The following is a 24,390-nucleotide window of genomic DNA, read 5'->3' as shown; positions in this document are numbered from 1 at the left end:
CATATCATAGACTAGGAATCCTCTAGACGGAGTTTAGAGCAATTATTTCATGAAACCGATGCTGCCAAAAATACGGGGGTGCGGGGGGACGAGGTGAGCGAATCCCGTGCCGTGATTGATCCGTTCAAAGACACGGACCAATCACGGCACGGGATTCTGACACTTTGACTCGAAGATGGAGTTAAACTACCGTATATATTATCATGCCGCGATCAGAAAGGGAATAGAAATAACAGATTTCCATACACTTACGTCTAAATCAATATGGATTGACAGCTATCTCAATCCCTTTTTAATTGCGGTTCAGTAATATTAGTGGCAGAGGGGGTAGCGTTACTATACTCAGTCTAGAGGATGTCTTGTCTGTGAGTCATATGTATTTTATGCGGAACTTTTTGTAGAGTAGTATAATTTGAAAAAGTTGCTGCTTTAATTAACCACATCGGCACTTTTATGTACGGTTTACTGCCAAAAATATGTTATTACGTGGACGAGAAATGCGCCACACAGCACGACATCCATACATCCTGAATAAATACAAACTTTTGTAATATAAAGATTAATAAATAAATCTACAGGTACTTGCCTATTTTATTTTTACTTTTACTCTACATAAGTTGTACAGTTTTTAAGTCTTGATTTTGAATTAATCCAACGGGAAAGTAATATATAGGCATAGGTATAATATAATAGGTATTGGATACCCATGCCCAATGCCTAATACCGGCCACCACCTACAACATAAGAGAAGAGAACAGCTTAGGTGTTGCTTTTTGGTATCCGTAAAAAATACATTTATAGTTTGAACATAATTCAGCGAAAAGACATATTAAATTACACAAACGGGTCTACCGCGAATACCGCGATATAGTTACATTGTTTTTACCTTAAATTCCGACTCAATTCAGCGAAAAGAGTTGGATAACCCACAATTTTTTTTGTATTTCCGTCATTAATTCATTTCAATGCCACAATTTTGAGCATGGATCCTTTTTGCTAAACTACGTCCGTTTAGAATTCGACAAAAGTTACAAAACAAACAACATAGTAAGTAAATTAAATATACGTACTCGTAATTAGTTGCAGTTTAGACATACACTTAATTATTTAAATGTTGAAGTTAAAGAAACAAATAAAGCTGTCTCCGTCCGTCCTAATTTAAACATTTTTCTCACGGTTTTATTACACTTTCCGTTAAAACAAACATTTTACTACTGTTTCCGAACAATAATGCACGTGGTACGAAGTTATGTGCGCCTGGTATCGAACTGGGTCAGCGGCTATCAGATCGATAGCTCAGCCAAAGTTATCAACAGCATTCTGAGGGGAGATTAGAAGAGTTATTACAGGCACACACATTTCACCAACCTTTTGATTAGATATCTGTACCTACTACCTAATATGTATTAGAAAAGAGGGGATTGTATAGCAAATTAGAACCTATCCCGTCAGATATTATAACGTCGTGTTTAACTGACGCCTCTCTCTAAGTGATCCTTTCCCCACTTAATCAAGCTGAAATGAGGCAGGCTGAATTAACGAAGCTATCTACAGAATGCCTCCATAATGACAGGACGATCTGGACACGATGGGCACATTGTTAAGAGTGGCGAGAATGTGCACTGTGCACAATACATATATAGGGCCCAATACGGGAAAAGAGTATTTTACTAGTGACACGATAAAGTAAGTAGTAAAGTACCTATAAGTCTATTTAATTCGAGCTTATAGCGGTATCTTGTGAACTGACGCCTTTCATGGCGACCACGTAAGGTACCGAAAAGCGCACAGCAGCAGCTAAGGCGAAAACCATAGGTGGGAGCCTTAACCGAAGCCAGTTGCGCAATGTCGTGGCCAGGCCGTTAAGCATTACTTTACAAAACCACTTTATCAGTTTGTTCTTTTATTTTGTCTTCTTAATGTGACGTAAATAAAAAAAATAAAAAAAAAACAAAATAAAAGGAGTCCTCGTTGAGCTCTCGTTTTGCTCTTGGTCGCTTTAATGTTATCTCAGCCCCATTCCCCATTGATGAAAATGATCAAACATGTATAATTATATAATTATACGTAGTGATCTCCTAAATCTTATCTGTAACGATGTTCGTTCGTAGTTATCGCAGAAACTTTCATCGAGTTAAAACAAAGCATTTGATGTTTGCTTCCTTCCTAACTGCGTGTAGGTAAACGAAACAATTGCAATAGCGATGTGGATCGCTACTTGTAATGTCTGTAGGCGAGACACAGCGGTGAGTAACAGCTAGTTCCTTTCTTATGTAGGTACTAGTTTTTTTGAGTGACTACGGGTGTCTTCAACTGTTCCAGATGGAGAAATCCTTTCAGACTGTTGGTTAATTATAAATTGCACCGATTCGCCATACAAGTTCTTTGAGAGATCAGTGCAGAATGCAAATTATATTTCACCAACTATATTCATTCTGACTCGTCGTTGTTCAAGGTAAGTCTATCTAAATATTCTAAATTTGCAGAATGCCTTGTCTGTTGTGCGCTGTGGTGTGGTGCGCGCACGCAGGAATCCGGCAACAATTAGCGGCGCCCACGGCGGGCCCTGAACTTGTTGCGAGTTGCGACAGACAGACTTCGAAACAGTACCTATGCCGATTTTAGAATAAATTAATGATAATGAATAAGTTATTATTATTATACAGGAGGTTCAAATAGTTTGTTAGTGAGGGTGTTAAGTGAAATGACCTTTTTTTGCTTGATTAAAGCATGAAACTTGGCACAGTTGTTCCTTATATCAAAATAAGCCGATTAAGATCGGTAGCCCGAGGGAGCCCCCGCTTAAGCCCGAGAGGGGGGGGGGGTCAAGTAGCGCCCCGCCCGGCTTCATTCTAAAAATTCTAACAGGCCCCGTTTAGCTAATAGGTCATATTTGGTATCAATTTCGGATAAATCAATAACGTAGAATTCATTTCTGGTATAAAAAATTGCAATTTGTTGAAAAAAATAATAAAAAAACACAAAAAATCTAATTTTTCAAGTGTAATTTTTGTTTTTTATTTGTTGTCAAAATTAAACTGCTTGGTTTTTCTACATACAAAAAATATGACGATAAAGACTATTTAATGTAGATTTTAAAAACATAACTTTTACTTACCTTTATGAAAAATAAATTGCATTAAAAAAACATATATCGTCCCGCGCCGGTGAATATCTTGTTACCGACATAGGCATCGATATAGACAACATCCGAAGTACACACTCTGGAGACCGACTAAATGTGTTGTTTATTATTGTAGATCATATATTAAAGATAGAAAGGCGTACATAATATTTGATTAGAAAAAAAATGTGTCGTTCAGTGAAAAAAGGGACCTTGGAAAAATTTATCATAGAGCCTCTCTTTTGTATAGAAGCATAGTTAATTTCAACCACTCCATGGACTCCATGGTCCCTGTTCTCAATGAATAAGAAGTAAACTGTAAGTATTATTTAATCTACTTATTACATTATAGAATAATTTGCCAGTAACTGGCCGCTTTAATAACTAGCCGCTCTAAACTAAAAATGAATTCTATTCACCTATAAACAGAATTCATTTTAGTATAAGGTTCCAAAAACTGGCCAGCTTTCAATAACTGGCCACTGGCTAGCCTAAAATGAATTTTTGGTTTTGGGTGGCCAGTTACTAAAAGTGGCCAGTTACTGGCGAATTACCCTACCACACTTTAATTTTGCGTCTTGTGTCGTAATACAGTTCCTTCCCCAGACACATAAATGCGTACATTTCATCATTCATGTAGCTGCATCGCGTTTTTTATTCCGGTTTGCATTTACTTCTGGTCAGTTTCAACCATATTCTGACCAAAGCAGGTGTCAGACCAGTGTTGTGGAACCCGTCGTCTGCTTCTTGCTTCCATTCCCAAGAAGTCTGACGGACTGAGCAAGTTTGACGACGAACTAACGTCTGAACCTAAACATCAACCCCTCGGTACACTGCGCGTAATAGGGCATTTATATGGCTCCCTTTTGTTAGAAGTAGGTATACATTATGGAATTTAATAATAAAATAATTTAGTGCCAGTGACTTAATCTCATAGAACAGGTATAACATTATACAACTCTTCATTTCAATATCCCGGTATAACTTGCCTTCTTCAATATTGCACTTATTACCGATCATATAATAACATTTTAGTATTTTAGGGGAATGCTTTTAGCCACTGCTATTGCTCCATCTTGTAAGAGCTTGAATCCTTGTAGTGGTTTGGTTGAACTCTGAACAGATTCCATGCTTCGAATTCACTTTTTCTCCCCTTTCCACTGAATGCTCGAAACAGGGGTAAGACTTCCGCTCTTTTAGGGTAAATAAAAGATAGTTTACTTAGCATATAGAATAGATAATTTTATTAGCTTAAAATATAATTCCCTGACCTGGATGCAATGGTGTGTCATGTGATATAATTGTGTTTTCCACTGTGTCAACGTGAGCCCACAATTCCTGTAGTTGGGGAAATATTCGTACGCATGAATCTAGTCTAGCTGCTATGACTACGTTCGTGTCTACTGTGCGTATCAATACCTTGCAATGACTGTTTTACAGCATCTGCAACTAGGGCCATCATATTAAATGAATCGGACTTTTCATGGTTCTTGGAGTATTCGGAATCTCACGAGGAACATTACTTGTGACATGTTTCTCTACACAATTTCGCGATGGCATAAATAAGGACTTTTAACTCTTCGAAGTTTTGTCAACACAGTGTCTCAAAATGATTTACCTAGTGGTAAAGAAATGAGTTTCACTAAAAGATCAGTGGTTATAAGTGAAGCTTACCATAATGGTAAATTAAACTCTAATTTATTTCTATCGGGCCCTGAAAAACCAGGAGTCGTACTCGTATTCCAAGCATTCTCTCGATCGACCTTGTAATACTGTAAGCTCAATAAGACTTGTGATGTGGGTACTACATGATATATATCATATATATTTGATACATACACTCAAAACATCCATAGGTAATTCAGGAACAAGTATTCACGATAAACCCGGATTTTTACCCGGATTTTTAATTTGAACCCGGGTTCCCCATTTAATATAAGGTGTATAAAAGTGAGATCTAAGCATGGGCCCTTTTTAGCCTGGCCGATACAAGGATTCAAGCTCCTACAGGATGGAGCAATAGCAGTAAATAAATAGCATTCGCCAAAACTTTATTATACCTTTATATGATGAAAGGGTGAAATAACCTTGTAAAGCAAAGTAAAGTGATACTTACAGATAAAGCCGTTGCTAAATAATTAAAAAATGCCCGAAATAATTCTTTACATGAATCGACTACTGAAATAGAAGCAGCCCTATCAGGATAGGATTATATGTTTGGGGTCAGACTTTAGTTCCTCTTTAAACTTGCTCAGTCCGTCTTCTTGGGAATGAAAGCAAGGAGCAGACGACTGTTTCCAAACTGTTCTGACAACCCTGCTGTGGCCAGAATATGGTTGAAACTGACTATACGTGAATGATGAAATGTACCCATTCATGTGTCGGGGGGAAGGAACTGTATTAATACACAAGACGCAAAATTAAAGTGTGGTATAATGTAATAAGCAAGTATATTAAAGAATACTTACAGTTTACTTCTTATTAATTGAGAACAGGGACCATGGAGTCCATGGAGTGGTTGGCACTAACTAAATACGAGTATGCTTCTATACAAACACGAGGCTGGCTGTGATAATTTTTTTAAGGTCCCTTTTTCACTGAACGGCACATTAAAAAAAATTGTACGCTTTTCTATCTTTATAATAGAATCTACAACAATAAACAATACATTTAATCGGTCTCCAGAGTGTGCACTTCGGATGTTGTCTATATCGATGCCGTTGTCGGTAAAAAGATATTCACCGGCGCGAGACGATATAAGTTTTTTTTATGCAATTTCCTTTTAATAAAGGTTAGTAAAAGTTATGTTTTTAAAATCTGCATTAAACAGGCTTTATTGTCATATTTTTTGTATGTAGAAAAACCAAGCAGTTTAATTTTGACAATAAATAAAAAACAAAAATTACACTTGAAAAATTAGATTTTTTGTGTTTTTTTATTATTTTTTTCAACAAATTGCAATTTTTTATACCAGAAATGAATTCTACGTTATTGATTTATCCGAAATTGATACCAAATATGACCTATTAGCTAAACGGAGCCTGTTAGAATTTTTAGAATGAAGCCGGGCGGGGCGCTACTTGACCCCCCCCCTCTCGGGCTTAAGCGGGGGCTCCCTCGGGCTACCGATCTTAATCGGCTTATTTTGATATAAGGAACAACTGTGCCAAGTTTCATGCTTTAATCAAGCAAAAAAAGGTTCGACCTTTTTTTGTTACTTAAAACCTTAACTATGTGGATATGTAGCTGCCGTGATGTGGAACTTTGTAAAACGGTCGGAAATTCTGATCAAGAAGTCAGATCTGATCACTATACCATTTTTAACTGTTAGTTGGGTCAGAACACGTTTCGCTTTTCTTCAAAACTTATAGGCAAAAAGACAGTTTACTTAAATAATTACTTATTTTATTAATAAAGACAAGACAGAACACAGTAAGCACTGTTGAAAGACTGGCTACGTAGCAGAAAAGTTATCTAAATAACTGGGAAAATGTAGACGGATGCATGTCGCAAAATACTAGATTTTTCTCGATGAATGAGATATAATAATTATGACTGAGCCAACTGTTTTGCAGAAATTAGGCTTATTTAGAGTTAAAATAAAACCGTGGCAATATGGTGAGACTAAGGTACCAAATCCAATTGTACAATTAGTTCACGATGAGTTCAGTCCATAAAACATCACCGCAATAAGGCGTTAAATGGTATATTGTACACTACTAATCTCTTATTAGATTTTAATAGTTTTCAACTAAAATTGAATCACATGTAAATGATCTGGGAAATTGAATAATTTCAAGTAATTTGTATGCGGCGACAATGCAAGCGTAGGACGCCTGTCACAGAAGCTTGTGCAACTTGTGTCTAAACCGTAAAAGCATTCCATTGTGAAATCGTACCAGGTGGCTGCCAGTCGAGAATCTAGACCTAGTTGATCAAAAACCTGCCGTAATCCTACACGAGCCCTACGATAAATGGTTCAGGTAAAATTAACAATCCTATTTGGTTACCGTAACGCCATCTAGCGGTAATCGTGAACAACGCATCGATTAGTAAGCACCGTGCAGTTACATCATAGTACAGCCGCATGTTAACAGATGGCGCTACACGTCAAAACATTACGCCAGTTTTGCGCTAACCAAGATCGTGTAGTATAGGTACGCCACTTACAAAATATAAATTGCTTTGAACATAAGAGTGTGCGGAAAGAGAAGAGTCGCAGAATGTATTGGATCCCATACATTTCACGACTCTTCTCTTTCCGCACAGACTCTAAACGTTTATTAATTGGTGCTTACCTCTCACAAACGACTGTATTAATCATTATATTTTTTAAAGGGCAGTGTGATCAGCTAAGCGATTTTAATATCCAATCATAACGTATTATTAAACTGTTGACTTTTAGCGTTTGTGAGACGTAAAAATTATACGTGTATAAAAAAACATGCATCTTACCTTGGTCGTTCTCAGTCTCTTTAGGCGTCTTCTGCCACTGATGCCGCACCTTTTGCGACCAGCTGATCGGACTCTTTCTCCCACGACTTCTCTCTCGCACACTGCAATAAACATTCATTGAGAATTAATGACATGTAGTCACCGGCTTACGTCCCACCGCTGGGCTTTTTATGTAAGTGATGCTAAAACAACGTAGACCTAATTCGAGAACTGTTGTTGTACTGAACCAGTCGCTTAGGTATATCTCGCTCTGATAAGAGTGTTTACATTTCTCTTTGGGAAGTAATTGCAGGTTGTGTAAACGGTTTAGAGTGTTTGAATTTTAGCGTCATACTAAACTTATTCTTGCAAATTTTTGTGGCACAGTGACCCAATTTTATTATTCAGTAAATCTGATGCCTGACTCCAGTTCGACAGATGACATGGGGACTACGTTACTCATATTTAAAGTATTGTATGATTGTGTATGGATCATTCTAAATTTAAGGTGCAGGGGATCGTAACTGGGATTCCCTTGGATTTTGTATTGAATTATAATTCGATAATCCCGCAGATCATTACAAAATCTAATTTTGATAATGCCAGACTATGAACTTGACGTTTAAGTTTGACTGGCATAATACTTACATAATGATCTTCTGTTCATCGGATCTCTCCTCGTCTGACACGTCGACCCAGTCGTCACTGCGATCGCTCCTGTCACTGACACTTGTCTCGCTGCTCGGCACTTGAAAAGCGACTTCTTGGCCATTATAACTCATCACAGATCTCTGCCCGTAAATACTATTAGTCTTCTGCTCACTCGAAATCGTCGACTGACTTATATTGGACATATTGTCGAACGACAACCGCTTATGAACAGTAGAAGCTAATTGTTTCCTAAGATTATTTCTCAGTTTCACCATACTTGGGCTGTTCGGGATGCTTTCATAGCAATGCGATAGGGAATTCGCGTCAGCGTGCTTGATTGTATCGTAGATGTTCTCAGAATCGTTGTAGGTCGTGTAGTCGGAGGCGTAGGAATGTCTTTTCCTATCCGTGGGACTGCTTTCTTTAGACTTGGGAGCTCTCGCGGGGATTCGCTCGTATATTCTGTCGGAGCCGATCTTTTCGTAGCTGACGGTGGATGTGCCGCTCATAGACTTGGAGACTTCATAGTTTTCGCTAGCTTTAGGTTGGTAGGGCTGGTATTTTTCAGCTATTTGTATTCCGGAGCTGGAGGTAACACAGTAGGGTTTGATTGGCGACTTGCAGTATTCATAACCGTCGTCACTGTCTCCATCGCCTCTAGTTCTCTCTTCTAAATGAGAATCGCACAACTCGTAACTGTGTAAACTACTCTCGTCGCCTTCTGGATGCGATCTCATTTCTAAAAGGCACTGATAAATATTTTCCCCCGTGTCATTTTTCTTCTTTTCCACGGGCTCTTCTTTAGGTATTTCAGGTAGAGGACAGTTTATTTTTGAAACTCTATCCAACGTCCTAACAGGTATTATGACTACGTTTTCAGTGTCTCTTGGTTCTAAGATTTCATAATCGTCTTCAACAACGGTGTCTTTTTTAGGTTTCGACGTAAATCCGACTAAAACTTCTTTGTTATAAGCCTCTACTAAGTTACTTTCAAAGTCTGAATTAGACTCATTAGTAGGATCAGTTCCAGTCTCTTCATTAGTTTGCGAAATAGTTACTACACTATTAGGAGATTCTTCAGTAGATATGAAAACTTCTGGACATGATTCCGCCGTTTCATTAAGACTGCAGCTATAAAAACTGTACGGGCTTTCAGACACAGATTTTTCAGAATCCGAATAAAGTATACTACTTTTCCGCCGCCAAAGAAATGATTCGTTAGGAGTTATACTATTATTAACATCTTGCACTTTTTCTTCCACTTTACTCTCAGGCGACGCTACACTCTCTGGTTCTGGGTTAAACGATGTCATAGTACTCTCGCTGACATCTTCTTGAATTATTTCAACAATCTTTAAAGGCAGTTTTTCGGAATGTATGTAGTTAGTTTTAAATTTATTTTTATCATAAAGAGATTCTTTTCTTTTGAGATTTTCAGCGATAGGTGTTTTCACGTTTACTGGTTTTGGAGGCAGTACCGAAGGAGCCGGTTTTATAGTCTTAAGTTTAGGAACGCCATCCTTTACCACAATGTTTTTCGTTAAAACTAAAGTTGATTTCTTTTCAGGTACTTTTGGTTTCTCTTTAGCAATGGGTATAGGTTTCTGGGGTTTCGCGGGTGGCCTTTTTAGTGTGTTATTACTTGAATTAGTTTGCGCAATGATTTCGCACTCAAATTTCTTAATAACATTTTTAACTACGTTGCTTTCCGTTGGTTTTCTTTCTTTAGGGGGTTCGACGTCTTTACTGCTTGTCTTTTTGGGAGATCCATCAACGGAATCAGAGCCACTCTGTTCACTAGAATTGGAGTACTTTAATCTTTTCTTAGGCGATTTTGGAATTTTGGAGTTATCGGATTTTGAGCGGATTATACGCATTCTGGCTGAAGAAGTATCAGAGACGTGTTTGTCAATGGAATCCATACTTGAGCATCTTCGTCTACTATTTCGTTTTCTTGAGCCTCGTCGTTGACGCACTACTATTTTTATATTCGGACTTGAAAGTGTCGAAGACGGTGTGGAGCTATTGCTTGCTGTACATCGGGCCGCTTGCACATCTATTGTTTTAGTTAATGGTTTTTTCGTTCCTCTAGTCGGTTCATTAACCACAAGATCATTAAACTTCTTTGTTAATTCAGTCACTTTGCTACTTGGGATAGATACCGTTTTCGCAACGGGAGCGCGTCGGTACGAGCTCCCAGCATTTTTAATTTTAAAGCTCACTTTCCTTTGCTGTTGTTCCATGAGTTTTTTGATATTCGGAGATATGTCTTTTGGTGGAACAGTTTCCCTTGTTTTGAACTGATTGACAGTTTGCTTGAAATCGTTACCTCCGCCGGTGCTCCTCGAATCCTCGCTTTCTGTTGTGATTGCAATCTGAGCATAATGCAATGTAACTTCTTCTTTCTTGATTGCTTTTCTAGGCGGCATCGTTTGCGAGTTTACTGTGGAGTTTAAGAACGCTTGCTTTGCGTCATTGATGGACTTCATTCTTTCGGAGATCGGCGGCTGGAGGGGCACGGAGTATACGCATTTGTCGGTTTTTTGGTTGTCCTTTATCGCCATGCTTGTGTCCGGTAGGATGAAGTTCATCAAATCACTGATGGTCCTCTGTCCCTTTTCGAGCTTGATCGGCGGTATCAAGTTGGTCTTGGGTAAAGATTCCCCTTCCATTAGACCGTTCAATAACATTTGTGATGGATGTCTCTGACTGCTTTTCTACGCCATCTGAAACAACAGAAATAAAAAATTTAAAGAACACAGTTGTAAACTACAATTATTTTATTGTCGATTGAGGTAAACTCCCTCACAATTATAAAATGTGAATGTTGAAAAATAACTGTCGCCAATAAACCTACTTTATGTGTGGAAACAGATCGTTGATTGCGAGCGAAAGTACGCGTTCTTTGGCAGATAAGTTTCCACAGTAACGGACAGACTGACGTTGGGATTGCTGGTATTATTGTCTCTGACGTTCCCACGAGATCGCGATTACGATAGAGCTTGTACTCTTGCACCGTGTTGTACATTATGTTAGTACTTTTTATAGCCTTAATAGGGCTTGCAAAATTGTAGTTTGGAAAATTCCAGTCCTTTGAATGTGATATGTGATCTATTGTGTTATTTTATTCGTTGTGTTGCTCGTTTCGTTCGTTGTGTTGTTTATTTATCCAAGCTTATTTGAATGATAATAACATACATTCTGTGACGCGTGATAAAGCATAAAGAAAACATATGTAGGAAACAAAGCAGTGTGGAGACGCGCGATTTCTTACATGACGATATGTTGTGTGGCTTGTGGTCATATATAACGCCTCAATTTTATGTTTTGATAGGATTGATTAAAATAAACTTTCAAATGTGTAAATCGATTTATTACATCAGAAAATTATACATAAACAGCAAATGAGTTGGTTATTGATGAACGCTAAAAGCTCGTTTTGAATATTTTCGCTCATTTTATTAGCTCCATTGAAAGAATAGTATTAAAATAGAGTACTTGATGGCTCAGTGATAAAATCAAGAAGTTGAGAATTTGCAAGTGATTATAAAGTAAAATATTCGCCTATAAAAACGCTTTGTCTAAACTCTTAGATAAAAGTAGAGTCGTTACATAAAGAGTACATCTGTTAAGTAACATCAGTTTGACAGCACTGGCTTCCCTTGAACGCGGCTGACCCTGGTTATCTTGGTCCATTCGGCATTAGAGCGCAGCGTGGGGATACGAACCCTACATTCCACGGGAAAGTATCTACTACTACTCGCCCAGCTCTATTTTCCAAGAATGCCACCAGCCCTCAGGCCGTAGATACGTGACGTGGTAGCTTCGTGTGTGTATGCGCAAGAGTGCAAGTGGGGTCAGCTTTCACTGGGACACTGTCAGGTGTGGAATGGGGAAAATAGGCATAGTCGCCGACATGTTGATTAACTGGCAATGTGTTTATAATATAAAATTACTTATTAAATTAATCGCTGTCTCTCTTATGATAAAACTTAGCAACAATTTACAATCCACTGTTAAATTATTACGAAATAGAAATGTCAAATTGACGGATAGGGTGAAACGATTATCAACGGTTTGTTAGATTTGACTAACGTTTATGAATAAACGTTTGTCAAATCTTACCTCACCATATGTAAATTTTGATTAAATAAGTAGGTTACAAATTACTTCGAGGAAGCTTTTGTATTATTACTTATACATATTATATATTATGAATATTTTCAATACGGAAGATTGTTATATTACACAACAAAGAAAGTAAAGTCGGTATACATTTCCGGACTTCTGTTTCCATTTAATAAAATTATACATAACGATACGTAATAAGTACTAAATAATATAAACATTACTATACAAATATCGTCCCAAATGTGTCCAGTGTTTATAAATGTAACACCGTTGCACAACAAAGCATGAGCACAGAGTAACAGCACACAGAAAGCACACTTAATAAAAAGAAACGCCTCTTTCCTTGCATATTAAAAGAACAATACACTGAAAGCTAGTTTTGAAGATGGAAAATATAATAATTATGCGTAGGTGTATTATGTATGTATGTATAAACTCTTTATTGTACAAAACACAAATTTATTGGGATTATTGGGTTTATTTGAACTCCTCTGAGAAATGCTCAAAAGTCTGTACTTACACACACGGTATTAGGTACTTACAGTATGTTATTTTTGTTTGTAAACGTTATAATTATGGCATTTAAATTAAAGCTTACAGCTTTTTTAAAGAGATATCCTCGTACAAGACGAAAAATGTATACATATCTTTGACGTCGACTGTACTGTACCAATACCGATCCCTTTACCACAACAATGCTGCACCGAAACTGTTACCAAATTTACGACGTCTGTTAGGTATAGTAGATACAGTAAACCGAAGTAAGTAAATGAAGTATAATATCATAACTAATTAACCACAGGCAGTCTTATCGCTAAAATCGATCTGTCAACTGACGACCAGACAACTTTTGGCACATCTGCGTCTTTTTGTTCTGTGGTATGCGCGTGCGCTGATTTCCGCTCAACATTACGCGGAATGGGCGCCGTCGCTTTAGGCTCACGCAAAACTCTAGAAAGTCCGTACGTGACAGAAAGCAAAACATAAAACATTACATCTTACAATACAATATGTAATGCCGGCGCACTTACTGTAGGTGGGACAAACTTCTTTGATTGTTACGATGTTAGGAATGCGAAAAAATGCCACTGTAGGGTTGAGTACGCCAATCTGTGGGGAGTGCGGTTGGCCTAAATATGGCAATGTAAAAACGCCATAAACTTCCTCAACATTGCCTACCATGCCAAACAGTCAAACACTGTGATATTTTACCAATTAAAGAGCTGGCTATGTGACTCCTAATAATGGCAGAAAGGCGACCATTGTAAGGAATTATGCATGAAATAGATATTAGGGGACAATTAGGGGCCAATCTTCCACAGATCGACCTACCCCAAACTTATCAAAGCCTGTAATATGGGTAGGTACAGTCGCCATCAGATATATCCGAGCGGCTAAGGCGCTCACAAATATCTGAACACACCTCTATTGTCAGGGCGGTAGAGTGCGTGTTCAGATATTGTGCTCCGATATATCTGATGGCGACTGACGGATGACGATATAAATATGTACTTATATAGATAAATAAATACATACTTATATAGATACATAAATAATATCTATACCAAACTCAGGAACAAATTATTAATATTCGTGGTAAACACTATTGCCCTTACCGGGATTCGAACCTGGGACCTACTGCTTCGTAGGTTAGGGTCGTATGTTCGTTGTGGAGAAGCTTATTTGTATTTATTTGCGATTTCATTTTGATTGATCCCATACCTAAATATTATGTATAGACCAAATAAATAAAACAGCAATGTTAAATAATATATGTGTAACCAAATCGCTCTAGGAAATCCTCTAACAACACAATGAATGAAGGTTTAACATTTAATGTAATCGCACTCGTATAATTAATATCATAAACTAACAAGTTTAACCCCGACAAGAGTTAACTTCCGAACAGCCAGTCACAAGGCGGACGATGCAAATGATAAGTCATTACAGAAACAGAAATAAAACATGAAAATATTACTTGTTAGAGCTAAATTGAAAATCGTTGCGAGCAAAACTGTAAACAATAACAATATAAATAAACTTTAGAACCACAACAAATGAAACAAAAAATTAAACGTAAACAGAAATAACCTATTTTTTCGCCATGAATCTTGGAACGGGGTCTATCAAAAGTTATTCCGTGTGACCAACATATTCACTTCAAGCCAAGTATAGCAAAGGGTTGAAAAAACCTCTTGTACAAATATATGTAGGTACATCGACTAAATATTGGTAATTAACGTATATACGAAGAAACGCACTAAGAAAGCGAATAAGAACAGATGAACATGATTAACATGTAAGAATATCACAATAACAATAAGCAACCCAAGAATTCGTATCAATAGAAGAAAGCCCACAAACTGGCACACAAACCCATATACTCGTAGCCAACAAAGACCACATTCTAAATTCAAACAGCGATCTCCGAAGGCCAAGAAATTCCCTAAACGTGTAAAGTGAAGCTTGGTCAGTTCATAACTGTACTGGTAACGGTTTTGACCGTTGGACTGATGAAAGAAGAACATTATTTGTTGTAATTGATGATAATGATGAACAAACCGCGGGTTTGATTGATCCAACGGGTTAATTGAAGCGGTTAATGATTTGGATGCGATGATTGAGTCAATGATCGGAATGGTTCAGGTTGACAGAGATCAAGATCACAGCGTAGAATAAGAATACTTACTAAAAAAATAACGATAAATTCAAGAGGTTCAACTTCACTATAAGATGAGAATTTCAAAGTAGGAGACGGATTCCAATATTGTGTTTTTTTTTCATTGCAAATATTAATATGTTATTGGTACCAGAAGTTTAATTGCGTCAACGTTAAGTAGTGTTTACAACGAAAAATATACGAGTGTAATGTTATATAATTATCATAGTCTAAAAATAACTAAGTATAGCTGGTCAACCAAATCTAGTCAGTAAAAAAAGGCGCGAAATTCAAATTTTCTATGGGACGATATCCCTTCGCGCCTACATTTTTCAAATTTGCCGCCTTTTTCTACTGTCAAGATCTGGTTGACCAAGTATATGTGTTGTGTTCGCCTAAAATATTACAACACTAATTATCTAAATCTAAATATATGCATGTCAAAAACACTTTCACACTTGACCACTTAATTACTTATGCTTACAAAAAAAGAAGTAATAACTCCTTGTGTATGCTAATAATTCTTTTGTGTACAACTCTTTATGGCCGAGAGAGAATGAATACTTAGTATGCTACTGCATGTGTCTGGAATTACAAATGACAATAATAATATAAGCTGTTTGACCGTACGCATTAGAAAATGTTCCTAATTGCTGTCTGCAAACAGTCGTGAGTCGGCGATAAGTGTCAGTTAGTGCGAATATTTATACACCTTGACTTAATGACATGACAAGCTTAAGTAGCTCAAAGAAAAAATACACTATCATCGACTATTAATGGTCTAATCCAGGGGTCTCCAAACTTTTTTACCTGAGGGCCATATTGTTACGCTGTCGGCGGGCCGGATTGGAACGCTTCGCGGGCCGGGGTTTGGAGAGCCCTGGTCTAATCTAATCCATGTTAAAGGCAAAATGCAATGGGATTTCCGTACTAAGTTTTTAGACATCAAAATCATTAGGTGCGATTACGCACATACATCGAGAAAACATAAAAAAAATTTTACCCCCTCTTATTAGAAATGTTAACTGCTGCAAAAAACATCAATTTTTGGACAAGGATGTCAAAATTTTGGCAACGTTAAGACTGAGATGTGGAATGTTATTTCCTGGATCGATTATGTTATGGAATATATCAATCCATAATAAATACCTTAGTATGTTGAATAGACAGATGGACTAGATGGAGCTTGCCAGTGTCGCAAAATCTATAATGAACGCGACCAGTATTCAAAGCTGCGATCTTGATTAGAACAGGACAGGGACCAGATTGAAAGATAATTCGAAAGCTAATGAACTACGGCTAAGAAAGTGAAAACAAATAGACCACTCTAAAGAATTGAAAGGAAGTACGAAGTGTAAACACAAATGAGAGATTTCATTCGAACGAAGAGAAATTACATACAATTCTCATAGCACGATCGACAGCTAAACACAATATATGTAATTTCGATGCTTTTACACTAATTCACTAATAGCATATATTAAAGAACAATTTAGAAAACTATAAAGCGAGTAGTAAAATATTACCAATCGTGACTGTGAGGAATCCAAATGTAATGATGATAAGAATGTTGCTGGAAGGTAATATAATTGTAGTTACGATACAGATTTTTCTAGATTCTCGACACATTTTACGGTAATCTTGTAACAACAATGACATTACGTCTTGCGCACTTAGAGTGCAGCGTACGTAACCCGTGTATGTAAGTGATAGGACAATTATAGAGCTGCATTAGCTACTTCCCTTTGGTACGACTTGTGTCATACAAGCCATATAAGTTGTATATAACAGAAGAGGTGTTTGAACGGTTTTATGATTTCCATATTTTTTTTAGGTATAGATAAGTTTTTACAAATTATAGCTATCATTATAGAATACTACTGTATGTATATAAATTGAGTAAGAATAAAAGTAACTAAAAAAATAAATTAGGTAATCATAGAGAGTTCTCCAAATCGGAGAAACGCATAAAATACCTACAAAGGGCCATAAGGCCATAACTCATCAGTTTCGAACTTCCAATATGTTAATACTGTCAATTGACTAACGCTACTTTCACTTGCAATAAACATAATATTAAATAAATGTACATATATATGTAGAAGTTATAGAACGAAATTGCCTACCTAATAAGGAATCTCTTATCTCTTAAAATCAATCCAAGACCCCACTGGGATGTTAGATAGTAAAAAAAGAATTGAAAGCGTGAATGATATTAATTGTAAGGTGAACTTGACAGCTAAAAACTCCATTAGTTTAGTAGTGAGGCCACAGATTTAGGTCGATTGAGAGTGTAAAATTGTAAATGTACCCTTGGACAAAACAAGCAATAAAACAAAATTGTGTTGAAAGAACCAATTAAGTAGAGAACGTATATCATTATTGGAATGGCAAAAGGACTAAAAAGCATTTTTGTTCAATTGCATCTTGTTAGCCTTCGAGAGGAATGCGAATCGGAATATCCTTTTACCGCGTTCTTGCATACATTCACAAAATTAATAAACAGAATCAGTCAATAATCACCTTAATGTGTGACTGATGATGTGGACTATTAATTTTTGGGAGCTTAGGCTGAACTTAACTAATAAATATGTAATGACTATGGTATGAGGATAATTTCAAACAGAACTCAATGTCACAGTTTCGTCATCGATCACTTCTAAGTCTTGTAACAAATGTAATAACCAAGGGCTGAGACGTCACGAACTAAGACCAATTATATAAACGACGACGTAAAGGCTTCTAAACAAGCAATGACTTAATCATTTTACCACACACCATCAATCCTAAAGCCAGTCAATGCACGTCAACAAGTACAGCACCCATTGTTTAAAACCATTATCTATCATTTCGACATAACGAATGGGACTAATTCTAAGAACTGATAGTGAGTTGGAAGAGATAAGATAATTTATTTTAAATGAAAGTAACATCACGATTATATACCTATCTCTGACTGGTTTGACCACATCGTTAAGGTCAAAGGGAGGCAGGAAATTACTAAACCGCAACTTACGAAACATCTAACTTGTTTGGAAATGCAACCTATTATAGATCACTAGCTTCTGCCCGCGACTTAGTCTGTATGGGATGATGATGATGATTGATAAAAACTATTCTATGTCCTTATTGTCCTTCCTCGGAACTCAAACTAACTTAACACTAAATTTCATCTTAATTTAAGCGTGAAGAGATAACAGACAAACAGACAGACAGACGGAGCTACTTTCACATTGAACTACCTACTTGAAGATACTATCGTTCTTTAGGTTTATGAAATACTTTGATTGTCAAAGAGTCCCCTATTTACCTGTTCCAGAAAGACAATTTATTCATGACGAGCACATGAGGTCATTCTAACGTATTGTGTATCATAATAGTCTGTTTGAACAGCTTTTATTAATTAAGGCACAAATGTGCATGTTCAGATACCCTATAAATGTAAGGTTTCTGCGGGTTTTACTATTCTTCCATTAGGTTAGATACAAGGGTGAAGTTAATGTTTGAATAAAAAAGAGGAAGTCGTAAAACAACCACATCGATCAATCCAATAAAGAAGTAGGTAGGCACGTAGTTTGTATCTAAAAAGACTTGAGAAAAGTCGAGGGAAAACGTTAACGCTCGAATACAAAGAAGGGAAGTCCCAATTCAACCATCAATCTGATTAACATAGAAGTGGCCAGCCAGTCGTCAGTGTCGTCACCTTCGAAAAAGTCGACGCCTCGAGCGTCAAGAACCTTATACCGGCGAAGTCCTATTGTATTCATTGTCTTACAATTAAGGACTGCCGGTTTCGCCAGGTGCTATACTAGGTTCAGTAGCAAATAGACTTAATTAAATATCTTGCATCTGCTGTGGCAAGTAATTTATACTATTATATCTATAAACATGGTTCTGCGTGATATAGGAGTGGAAAATGACTAAGCTGTGTAGCAGGCCTTTCAACTCAACACAAATTATTTGTATTTTATTCACGTATTTACGGCAGCACGAATTAATAAAACGATTAAAATACCTAATTTAAAAATATCTGAAACAGAATGCCAGGCGGCTATCACACTGATGCAGTGTCCAGAAGCGTTTGTAATAATATAATAACTCCCTTAGGTGCTAAAAGTTTTTGTTGCGTCACATAATAAAATAGACACTACGACATATAATTCTTACACAATGGCCAGTTTATAGAAATGAAGTAACAATAAGGAAATGTTTGAAAATATTAGTAAAGATGATGATATGTAAACATTGCCATTGACTTTTGTAAACATGGAGTACTATACATATAGCTATTTACCTGTTACATATAAGCGCACTGCAAAGACCATTTTGAATCATTATTAGTGCCAACATTTACCAATAGGATGGAATTAAAAAAAAAAACTTAATTAAACCAGACAGGCCGGACAGACATAAACCCAAGCTGATACGGAACATTTAAACCCAAGCTTTAAACCAAAACTTGTTTGCAGTATTTGGAAAAACCTATTAGTAAAGTGAAAGTGATACAAAGGGTAAATGAAGCAGGTATAATCCTTAATCCCTCTAATGAGTTAAAAGGAAGGGAAGCCCAAGGACAGACAAGACCGGACGACAAGCATAATGGGTATTGTCAAGTATTGTGTTTGAAAGACAATGGAACAGATTCTGTGGTTTGTTTAACTGCTTTACGATTCTAAAAACAGTTTATGAATAGGTTGTAACTCTATTAAAACAGTTACATACATATATTTAAAAATTACAATCGAAGATTCATTGTACATAATGTCCAGGGCTGCAATTGAATTACCTGCATCGAATACGCAAGAGCATATATCGCTCGAACATGTTAGAGTAATAGAGGGGCAGATAACGAAATTCGCGGTACGTCTTCAGCTGTTTTCACATGGTACAGGTGGAGTAGATTAAAACGCAGTATTTTTTTTGGCTACACCTCAGTCGAGTATAATTTTTTTGTTTATTATTCCCTTTGTCGACCATAGGAAATGGACAGATCTGGACGCATTTTTCACTGCTGTCTAAAAATTGCGCTAAATCTAGTTAGTCAGCTCACTCAGTCTCGGAGAGGATTTTGCCCAAATTGCCCCTCAAAAGAAATTCTTCGAAAACTTTATAGCTGTTTCTAAATAAACACAGATGCTCGCTAAAGCTAAACGAAGACTAGATGATCAAAAACTCGCACTAAGCTGCAACTACATGTGCAACGCCGTATTAAGGTCAGCTATCCGCGCCACTGGCTGCAATTACGGTTGTTAATAATATGAAGTAACGCGGCAGATGCAACCGCGTGACGTATGGAGGGCGTCCTAATCTAGCGACTGCGAGTGCGCACAATAGTTCGCTGAAGATTGCGCGCTTTATGCGAGAATTGCATGAGCTGCGCTACTTGGGCGCGCTATCTGAAGCAAACATGGCTCTCGCGGTGCATTCGCTAATCTGGTTTATCTTTATTTTTTGTTTTAGCTGTTTTACTTGTAGCGTAGATGAATAACTTCGATGTGGTCTGGATCGATACAGCTTGCAATCTTTACAAAGTTTTTGTAGGCAATGCACACTTAATTTAATAGGCAAAAACACTTTGATCTGTATTCTAATTAGTGCAGCAGTATAACTATTGTAAATCAAAATAAAAGGATGCCATTAGGCCAAACACAGATTTTCATAAGAATCTTATTTTCTAGCGTAGTATACGTAGCAAGTACAGTCAGTATCAGAAGCCATTAAAATGATATATGTGATCTCACAAGCCTGTAAAAATACCAGATCTCACTGACCCGTACAAAATAAAAAGCCATAATTATTGCCACGCCAGTAACTTCGTACGAAGAATGAATACTTATCGAATATGAAACCGCAAAATTGCATTATTGGAGATTCGCGACGGTCAAGCTCAAACGTCATGTCTAGACGAACTTCTAAATAATCTAATGGCGTTATTCATAAACGGCTGCTAACTTAATCAGTCGATGATCGTCGTTTGTCCTTATCTGTCGTTATGCCATAGAGAGGGACAAATGACGATCATCAGCTGATTAACTTAGCAGACGTTTATGAATAACGCTATAAATGGTTTTGACTTAGTTCACCGGCGCGAGGTAATTCGAAACGAGGAGGTGCGTGTGTTTAATCGACCGGTGTTAGATAAATAATACAGCTCATTTGGTGCTCGACTGTAAAATCAGTAATGTTATCAGAATTTTACACTACCAAACGCGATTTTAGATAGTTCAACGTAGGTGTGCAATGTTAAGATCACACACAGATCTTTAATAAAGAACTTATAGGCTCTGATTTTGATAAATTGTTCATTTAAGATCCGTTTGCAATTGATAATAATCATGAATTTGGATTAGTCTTGCATTACCTATATCGAAACAGGAAACATATATCTGCATAGCGGTCAAAAAAGTTACTTATGTAAGAATCATATTTTATCTAAACTATTTTAAGTGAAATATGATTCACTGGGATAAACATAATTGACAATTCTCAAATGTTCTGATTACTCTGTATTTAAGTTTTTTTCGCCGAAATTCAATATATTGATCTGCTTGACTGAAACTTGGAAGGGTATCTTGAGAAACTGTATGTACTTGAAAATACTTGTATTAACGTAAGTAGTTAAGCATGGCAACTTATATAAGATTAAATAAGGTAAATGATTTGCTATACCTATGAATGACAGTTAATGTATTTGTCATGCGGGGAACATAACCAAAGTCCCAGTGACAATGTCAACTTATTTACCTACAAATCCATTAACGAGTCATCCTTATGAACCATAGTAGGTGTTCTGTTTGTTATTATATTACTTGTATATCAACATATGGGTGAAAACAACGCAGACTTATAATAATAGGTAGTAACTAGTAATGTTGATAAATCAACAATAACAACATTAAACAGTAACTAAAATAAAGGTTTTAAAAAATCCAAGCAAGTTTGTAAAAAAGACAAAAAATAGGTAGTCTTGTGAGGAAGATAGAGTCAGTTGAAAATACCTTAAGAGCCAACAGGAGCTAAGATTTAAATATTTTAGGTAAATATACCCGTCTCGCTAACGGAAGCGGCTCCTAAAACTAGTGCGATAAGGACAAGGCGAAAAATCCTGCGTAAAAATCTCAAAAATCGAGGTTTCGTACTCGACTGTTTCCTCCTCCAAAACTTAACCAATCGTAACCAAATTTGGAAATCTAAATGATTATGACATTATCTGTGTCGGACCGTTTTGCTTTTTTGACTAATTGATGTCAGTTTTGAATAGCACGCCTCTCATTGCGGCATAGTCAATTAGGCCATTTTGGCCATTTTTGAAGGGCTCTAGCGCCTTAAAAAACAAACATATCAAAAAAAGCAAAACGGTCCGACACAGATATTGACAATATTAATCTGTGTTGAAAAAATCATTGCTCTAGCTTCAAAACCCACGGAGGAAACAGTACGTTTGTATGGAGAAATGACCACTCCTGTTGGCTCTTAAGTACCTAGATCCGCTACACTTCATTTTTTTGGCATTACATAGAAAGAAGAGAAGCGATCTTGACCTGCCTTTTTATTGAAAAAAGTAAACTAAAATGCGATCCTGTGGAAATTCTAATTTATTTTGAGTGTGCTTTATTTTTTCCCTCGTTAAAGAGTAAATACTTTTGCTCCTTACTGTATCGTCAGAATAAATATAAATATTCTCTATATCCGGTTGAGTACACCTAATCAATTTTGATGCACAAAAAGTATCGATCAATTATATACGCTGCCACCACACCTAATCCACACACAGCCAAACAGAAGTGTACTTCAATTATATTCGAACAATAACCGTATTCAATTGACATAATACACAAACTTAATCGACTTTCTCCAGCATTTATACCATTTTAATAGTTAATTTTGATTAATTTGCTTACATCGCAGTTAAAATACCTGTAAGTTTGGGAAATCCGAAATCACTGCACTACACATCACTTTCACATATTGTACACTCACTGATGATTAATAGTGTTATTATTAGGTTATTATAAGCGTTGTCTCTGCGGGTGGTGAAACATAACGTAAATATAAACTGTGGCTGCGCGAAGCGTGCGCGCTCCGTCGCCGTCGCATAGGATCTGACGTGCGTGACGTTGCGTCTGACGTTTGGTTTCCACTGTGTGGACGGTCTGACCCAGTGGGCGGGTGGCATGCGAAGGGCTACCTGCCAGTACCTGCTTAATCTGTTATTGAAAGAAAGTTAATCCCATTAGTTATGGTTCATTCAACCAATGGAAGGTTAGACAGGCTACCACAGTTTATTAAGAATCTGATGGAACAATTGACTGGAAATGAATGGCATAGAGTCCGACCAATCTAACTCTGCATGACAAAGTGTGGCAATGTCTACATGCACATCGTCAAGTGTAGTTAAACGTTAAAAAAACTATAACTAAATCTGAAAAAATCGAACAGAAATCCCAATTTTAGAATTCCTAAAAACCCCTAATTAGTCCTTAGAATTCGAGTAGCCCCACTGTGGGATTTACCAGACAGGATATGGCTCATTAGGTCTTACGAATTAAGTATACCACACTACACCATTTTAAAAATAACACGTGTAGATAGTAGATATAAACTTAAACCAAAATAACTTATAGGAACACACATTTGTTTTCATGTAGTCTTCGCACTTTAAAAATGTTTTTTTTTACAAATGCTTAGATTAAACAATCGAAAACTATAAAACATACCTACCCTGATATTGATAATACAGGACGTCCACCTAGGAAGAGTATCCGAAGATCTTGTAATCTTTAGGAATGTAGGGCAAATTTTGGCCAGATGGTAACATGGTGAATTGTGGATGTTTGGTTTTAACTTTGTAGAAATTTTATAACTTCATAAAACTCCTAGCAATTAACAGTATATATGTAGTAGGTAAAAGGAAATCGACTTGGAGTACTATACCAGCTCTCAGGTCATCATGCGAAGGTTACTCTACACTACACGGAATCATCGATGCCTCGTTACTACACCTCGTCCGACGCCCACCGCCGACCTCAACATTTCTCAAGACGGTCCACTTGTTTCTAGGGCGAACCTACGCGGACTAACAATAGTGACAATCGTGGCTTCTTTAGAGTTCTAAAACACGTTCCCCATGAAACTAAGGACTTATACGACTTCAAAACGTTTTCAGTTTTATAAAACGTACGTGAGGTGCGTAAAGATGCGAGAATACTGACAAGCATTAAAACGTTATATTAATTAGGTACATCACTTGCGACAATGATAAGTTACGTAAAACCTCCCAACTGTAGTCCAATACTGCAGTCTGCAACTATGGTCCACAAGTTCAAAATGAAATTAAGTATCATTACCAATATTCCTTTTGGTTTACTCAGAGTTTTTCTTCCATTCAAAA

General features: G+C 36.9%; 1 protein-coding gene across 1 annotated transcript in view; it reads right to left on the bottom strand.

Moving 5' to 3' along the window:
• Positions 1–23,125, bottom strand: part of LOC134649008 (uncharacterized) — a 72,863-nt gene extending 49,738 nt beyond the window's left edge. The window contains exons 1-3 of the mRNA XM_063503697.1: positions 22,917–23,125; positions 8,207–10,935; positions 7,580–7,680 (exon numbers count right to left, since the gene is read on the bottom strand). Of these exons, the coding sequence (XP_063359767.1) occupies positions 7,580–7,680; positions 8,207–10,899 (2,794 nt within the window). The 5' untranslated portion in view covers positions 10,900–10,935; positions 22,917–23,125. The remainder of the gene's footprint in view (positions 1–7,579; positions 7,681–8,206; positions 10,936–22,916) is intronic.
• Positions 23,126–24,390: the final 1,265 nt, after the last annotated feature.

This window comes from Cydia amplana, chromosome 6 (genome assembly GCF_948474715.1).
Source record: "Cydia amplana chromosome 6, ilCydAmpl1.1, whole genome shotgun sequence".
In the NCBI taxonomy this organism is placed as follows: domain Eukaryota; kingdom Metazoa; phylum Arthropoda; class Insecta; order Lepidoptera; family Tortricidae; genus Cydia; species Cydia amplana.
The sequence above is the reverse complement of the archived record's forward strand: the minus strand, read 5'-3'. Positions and strand labels throughout refer to the sequence as shown.